The 7214-nt window shown below is 47.2% G+C and overlaps 1 protein-coding gene across 1 annotated transcript in view; it reads left to right on the top strand.

Annotated features, from left to right (window-relative positions):
• Nucleotides 1-906: 906 nt before the first annotated feature.
• The window catches only part of LOC107108349 (zinc finger protein 729-like), a gene marked incomplete at its 5' end in the record, with an annotated part of 66608 nt that continues 60300 nt past the window's right edge, over nucleotides 907-7214 (top strand). The window contains 3 exons of the mRNA XM_015408776.1: nucleotides 907-975; nucleotides 2408-2481; nucleotides 4161-4845. Of these exons, the coding sequence (XP_015264262.1) occupies nucleotides 907-975; nucleotides 2408-2481; nucleotides 4161-4845 (828 nt within the window). The remainder of the gene's footprint in view (nucleotides 976-2407; nucleotides 2482-4160; nucleotides 4846-7214) is intronic.

Here is a 7214-nt window from a genome sequence, read left to right as displayed (position 1 = left end):
GATTGTGCAGTTGATGGATAGAAGGTTCAAGAAATAGTTCTGCACACTGCACAGGGGTAGACTTCTGGGTTTCAGTGCCACAGGATGTAACGGTGGCCACTCACCCGAAGGGGGAACCATTCTCATTAAAACGGTGGCAGGATCATAAGCGAGACTAGGCCATGGCTGTCCTTCTGTGTTCTTGTATATTAGTTTGAATTAGCTTATACCTCTCTGTTAGGTTATTTGTCCCATAAGCCTTTGTTCTTTTTCCTGGCACCCTAGGCGTAAAAACCACAGCCTTTCCATGAAGATGTACCTTTGCCCGAATTCATATTTGACATCTCCCAGCCTCCAGGTGCCACGCTCCGAAGCCTAAACTGGTATAGTTCAGATGTACAGGAGGTGCCATATTAGTCCAGGCCTTTTTGACATCGCAGCTAATAAAATATAGCTGGGCAAAAGTTCATACGAGCCAAATTTCATATTATCAACTTAAGACGGGCTGGTCTGGTGTTCCTCAAGTCTGGTACATTCTTGACTGACAGCTCTATTAGTTCCCAAAGGCTGAAACGAGTATAAATATGGGGCTTCTGGCTCTGTTCAGGGCTGCTTGGCGAACACCCCACCTGTGACTGTGGAGGTCTTTTTTTTAATTTAAATTTGATTAATTTATATAAAGAAAGGGGGAAAGGGGAAAAGAAGAGGAGGAACGGACCGAGATATACAGAATTTCAATTTATTGTTCTGTATGCATATCTTCCCTGTACAATTTCACAACTATTTCATCTGCCATTATTATTATTATTCACTTAATCTTATTCTCTCAGTACTTGAGTATTAACCAATCATGAAATGCCCTCCAAGGTCTCATAAATCCTTCTTCCATTTTTCCTTTTAAAGTGTTTCTCAACTTGTCCATTTCAGCACATTCCGTAATGTTCAAGATCAGCTCATGCAGCGTAGGAATCTTCAGCGTCCTCCGTGTCTTTGCAAGTGAGATTCTAGCAGCGGTGTTTCTGTGTTGCTCTTGGTCTTGCAGCCCAGGAATAGGCTTTGTGCCGTAATTGTTTAATCTTGGCTTTGTGCCCTAACTGTTAGCCGCCCTGAGCCCGTTTTAGGGAGGGCGGGATATAAATCGAACAATAATAAATAAATAAATAAATGAAATTCCTTGTTATTTCTAAAGTGTACATTATATCAGGTGTTGGGATTTTCTGGATGCTAACAGTTTCATTATTGAAATTGTTAGTATGCCATCTGAACTATCACTAGCACTTTAATTGTTCACTGTTGGATTGTTTTAATGTTGATGTTTGTAAGTGGTTTTAAATTTTGTATGTGGTTTTTATGGTACAGGGTACCAATCAACGTAAGCCGCCCAGAGCCTGCTCACGGGGAGGGTGGGGCATAAATTGAAATATTATATAAATAAATAAATTGAATATATGCTGCTGAGTATTACTCGTGTATGGTTTTAAGAAGAAGAAGAGAATAGATTTATACCCCGCCCTTCACTACCCAAGTGTCTCAGAGCGGCTTACAAATTCCTTTCCCTCCCCCTCCCCACAACAGACACCCTGTGAGGTAGGTGGGGCTGAGAGAGCTCTTGACAGAAACTGCTCTTTTTCAAGGACAGCTCTTGTCAGAACTACGGCTTGCCCAAGGTCACCTAGCCAGGTGCGAGTGGAGGAGTGGGGAATCAAACCCGGTTCCCCCGGATTAGAGTCCGTGCACTTTACCATGACACCAAATCAATACATAGCTTTTGTTCACAGCAACTTCTTCCTCCCTCCCTCCTTCTATCTCTGGGGAAGCCTGGGTTCCCATGCCAGTCTCTAACGCCCATAGAAAAGTACCCTATTGGAGTTGGGGATCCCAGGCAGAGACCCTAACCTCTAAAATGCCCGAACAACAACATAAGAACATAACAGAAGCCAATGTTGGATCTGGCCAGTGGCCCCTCCAGTCCAAAACTCTTTGTCCCACAATGGCCCAAATCCAGGGGCCACCAATGAGGCCAGAGCTCCTAAACCCCTCCCGCTGTTGCCCTGGACTCAGTATCATGTGGGAGGGCCCAGTCACTGAAACAATGGCATGCTTGGGACTTTGCCCTGATCGAGCAGGGATGCTGCCACAGTTTTGAGCTCTGGAGTTCACAGAATAGGTGTCGAGTGTCACAAAAGTCTGGAGTGTGTTGTCAATGTTTATACCACCCCACCACCCCTGAAGGTTTTTTAGGAATCTTGTGCTTCTCTTCCACCTCTCCCTCAAGTTTACTCAGAATTGTTACACACTTTTTTTTAGTGTACACAGGGCAAGGTTTCACAGCCTTCCAAACAGGGGTGCATAAAGCAGGATTCAGACAACCAAACAAAATATGAAGCCTGGGCTAAGACCCTTTCTTCCGATGTTCTCTCCCTCACAGGCAGTGAAGAGACAGTGTTGAGCCATCGTCGTCTTTGCGGAGGAGTGGAGACGTCTGTGGCCCCAGCCGTCCAGGTAGGGGAGACGAGCAGGGGACCGCCTGAGTTCCCCCTCCTTTCTCAGGGGGGCTTCTGCTCCTGTAGTGGGTTCTAAGGGGTCCAAGTAAGGGAGGCTCTGCACGCCACGTTCTTGACCCCTGCCAAGCACTCCATCCTGGGCACTCCCAGCATGCCCCTTTTCCAGAAGGCAGTCTTGCCTGGCACAGCCTCTGGTGAGGAAATCTGCTTCTTCTTTCAGTCTCCAGCTTCCTTTGAGGACGTGGCCATCTATTTCACTCTGGCAGAGTGGACCCTGCTGGATCCAGGCCAAAGAGCTCTCTACCGGGAAGTCATGCTGGAGAACTATGGGAACGTGGCCTCTCTTGGTAAGGACCTTCCGTAGTCACCAAAGGTGTGAATTGCTGCCATTGCGATGATGTATGACTCAACACCGTATTTTTGGTTTTAGAGTTTAAAATGCTTGTACAATTTTATATTAATAGACTCACCATCTGGATACTTTTGACATTGTAATCTATGTATATGATAAATATTTGTAGGTATGGTTTTATATTGCTGGCTATGCGCTGTAATAATAAATTCATTCATTCACTCTCTCTCTCCCATAGAAGGCACTGATGTACAACAGACTGCAGGGGAGACAGATGAAAGGCTGGAGAGTTTCTCAAGAGGATCTCAACACAATATTTCCTTCTTGAGTGAGATGCCTATGAGTGAGTCTGCTTCATCCTTATGTCAAAGGAAAGGGGCAAAGAATAGCTATGGAGGATTTCTGGTTCAACTCTTAGGAACTCTTAGTTGGGTAGAATTATAAAGCCTTCTGGATAAGGAGAAAGGGAGGTGTTTGGGGGCCAGAAATTTTGGAAAATCTTCCTGGGGCTGAGCTCAGTTGTGGCTCTTTTAGTCCCTTGAGGGGCTGCATTGCCCTTAAATACGGGATATTCCAGGCAGAGGTGAGGTATTTACTTAAGAACAGCTTTGCTGGATGACTTAGATGCCTGTCAACCTTTTCCTACCCTTTCCCGACCTTCACCTCCTTCCGCCAACAACTGGCATTTCTATGGGGCTTTCCTTAGAACTGTGGGGTTCGCTTGCTGTGGTCCTGACTTCTCTCCTACCCCGGCAGAGACATGTTATTGGAGTCCGAAGACCAGCTCCTCTTCTGTCTCATCACACCTGGAAGGAAACTCTCTCTACAGTCACAGGACTAGAAATTACAAACACTTCTTGTACTTCATCCTCAAAAGACTTGCTTGGCAAGGCAAATGGGAAAGGCAATGGAAGATATATTTGCCACGTTTTCCATTAAAGTACATCTGGGGAGTTTTGGGGAGGGGAGGGATACCCAGAATATAGAAAAACCTCTGCTGGAGGGCTGCCAGGGAAATGTTACGACCAGGGGCTCAGGGGATAAAACACACACTCATGAATCAGGAGTCCCCAACTGGTGGCTTGGCTTCTTGTGTCAGTCGTGATTTGACCTTCCTCTTTCTCCCAGCAGGAGAGGTCGAGGAGCCAGTTTGGGAATGTCAGGCCTTCACATTGGAAAAAGCTCAGAATGAACAGGCTGAAGGAAACTTCAGGAATAGAGCTTTTGAATGCTCAGAGTATGGAAGGAGATTTAGTAGGAGTGGCAATCTTCAACGGCAAAAAAGAAGCCACACAGGGGAGAAACATTTTGAATGCTCAGAGTGTGGAAAGAGATTCAGTCAGAGTGGCCATCTTCAAGACCATCAAAGAATCTACACAGGGGAGAAACCGTTTGAATGCTCAGAGTGTGGAAAGAGATTCAGTCGCATTAACAGTCTTCAACTCTATCAAAGAACCCACACAGGGGAAAAACCTTTTGAATGCTTAGAGTGTGGAAAGAGATTCAGTCGCATTGACAGTCTTCAACTCCATCAAAGAACCCACACAGGGGAGAAACCTTTTGAATGCTCAGAGTGTGGAAAGAGATTCAGTCGGAGTGGCACTCTTCAACTCCATCAAAGAACCCACACAGGGGAGAAACCTTTTGAATGCTCAGAGTGTGGAAAGAGATTCAGTCGGAGTGGCACTCTTCAAAAGCATCAGAGATCCCACACAGGGGGGAAACCTTTTGAATGCTTAGAGTGTGGAAAGAGATTTCATAGGAGTGACAATCTTCAACTCCATCAAAGATCCCACAGAGGGGAGAAACCTTTTGAATGTTCAGAGTGTGGAAAGAGATTCAGTCGGAGTGGCACTCTTCAACTCCATCAAAGAACCCACACAGGGGAGAAACCTTTTCAATGCTTAGAGTGTGGAAAGAGATTCAGTCAGAGTAGAGGTCTTCAAGAGCATCAGAGAATCCACACAGGGGAGAAACCTTTCGAATGCTCAGAGTGTGGAAAGAGATTCAGTCGGAGTGGCCATCGTCAACATAAAAAAGCCCACTGTCAGAATCGGACCCTTGCTGGGCCTTAGGGTCAGTCTAGATGAGCACTGGTGTTATATTGTAACAGGGCTCAATGTAGTTATGCTTTAATGATGTAAATATCTATGCTCTGTTCTTCCTATTGCATCTGTTTTCCTCCCGCTTGATTCCCATAACTGCACCTGCCGGCAATGTCTCTATTTATTCCCACGGTTCCTCTTCTGACATTCTGGAAGGGGAATCAGAGACATGTCTGGGTGAACTGGTAGATTAGTAGCACTTGTTAACACTGTAAAGAATTCCTCCTATCGTGAAGGCCGGGGAGTGGGCACCCTTCTGATCTCTCATGGCCTTCAAAGGAAGTCAAAGGATAAACATTCTCACTCTAGTAACTGAACTGTGGTAACCTGTCTATGTACTATGTATCTATGACGTGTGAATGTGGGCTGGATCAGAGGTCTTGTAATTTACAACTCTGCAATTAATGTTAGTTCTTTCAAGGAGTTTCACCCATCCTGTGGACTTTTCTGATTTCCAGAATAAAGCCTTTTAATGGATTTATCTGCATCTGTAGAGTTTACTGTAGTGGCTGACACCCACACAGGGGAGTTTCCAAGTGCCCCCAGCTCCAATCTTGCCACCCTAGCAAGGCAAAAGGACTTCCCAAAGGAAATGGAAAGGTAGAGAGGGAGCACATGAGAGACCAAGGAAATTTCCAAGGATAGAAGCTTTCACAGGTTGAAGCTCATTTGGTCAGGCAGAAATGAGAACGAAGATCCATTAGGCCTTATGGCACTGTTAGCCTAGAGGCGCTGCCTTCCTCTCTGGTAGCTCCAGCAGCAGGGGCACCTCACTTCTAACCTGAACCAGAGAACCACAAACTCAGTTCAAGAAAGGAACTCTTGGTTCTGATCCACAGAGCTCGCCACAGCTCTGGAAAAGGGTTGCCATTATTCAAGTTGCAGAAGGCAGCCCTTCAAGACGATCTCCAAATCCCCCCCCCTCCACCCAGCAAGGTATGCATATGAAACAATGCCGAGTTCCACCTGTTCCAGTATCTGCCTTTCCATTAAGCTGTTCAGCAGCCACCTGGCGAACAGCCCTTCTGTCTCCAACTCTGCACTTGTCCCTTTTGTGACTCCTGTACCTGTGTGAAAAGTCTTTTGTCTAGATCAACTGTCCTTCCTGCCCCATCCCCCAGGATACCGAGATAAACCAATCAAACATTCTAATTATTAACGATCATTCCTGAAGTCTATCAGAGACCCATTTCCTACCTTTTGTATAAACCTGGGAACCTATTCAACCTGCCTTGGCCCCCTCCCTGAACCTTGGCTCCCCCCCCCATTGCCTGTTGCACAGCAGTGTTCCCTCTAAGCTGAGTTCGTGTGAGCCAGCTCACAGTTCTTTAGCCTCCGGCTCACACATTTTTGTCTTAGCTCAGGAAGGGCTGGCTCCAGAGCAAACTGATTTGTGCGGTAGCCAAATGGCTCGCTAAGAACTCTAATGCCCGTAGTGCACAAAGTAGAATGTTTGCTCACAGGACTCCACAGCTTAGAGGGAGCATTGTCGCACAGTTACAGTATTGCACTCTCGCCTATGATGGCACACAGTTAGCTGAAAATACCGTGCTAGAGGACTGCGTCATGTTCAGAATCAGAATATTGGCGTAAATGTTTCCAGCAGCCGGCATCTCCCGTCTTGAGCTCATCCACAATAAGCCAAGTCTCTTTGGGACCCAGCAGCAACCGGTGGCTGACCCCCGTCACACACCACATAACGATTAGTGCACACTGGTTCGATTGCAGCCGCTGCAGCAGTTTGCTCCTCCTGTTGGATTTTCTGCTTATGGCTTCAGAAGAGATTGCCGGCTCAGGAAAGGAGTGAGGGAGGAAGCTTGATTCCCCCCTCTTTTTTTCATTCTTTCATGGCAGTGTTCCTAGCCCTCTGTGGAGCCTTAGTGTTCACAGTTTATTTACATTGGTAAGGTCTGCTTCTGTTCTCGCCTCGGAGAAAGGCTCTAAGGGGGGCTGGGTGCGTGCATGCCAAGCAGATCCCCCTTGCCCTGAAGCCTTTGATTTAATTAGCTGGTGCCCCCCCCAAGGCCCCCTTCCCTGAAGATCCCTAGCTACGGTGCTGTCCTGGAGTCACCTTCCCTGGGACCCCTGATTGTTCCAGGCAGGGGTCATTTTCTGCAGGAGCGCACAGGAGCGGAGCTCCGGCAGTAAAGAGCCCGGGGGCGGGTACATGCAACAAGCCCCACCCCCTGCTTCCAGCAGCCCTCAGTCAGAGCAAAAAGCAGCCAGGTAAGCTGCAGAGGCCCCCCCCCCCCCCCCACGCCCCGCGCCACGTCA

This window comes from Gekko japonicus, unplaced genomic scaffold (genome assembly GCF_001447785.1).
Source record: "Gekko japonicus isolate JY-2015 unplaced genomic scaffold, Gekko_japonicus_V1.1 scaffold2979, whole genome shotgun sequence".
Lineage (NCBI taxonomy): Eukaryota > Metazoa > Chordata > Lepidosauria > Squamata > Gekkonidae > Gekko > Gekko japonicus.
The sequence above is the reverse complement of the archived record's forward strand: the minus strand, read 5'-3'. Positions and strand labels throughout refer to the sequence as shown.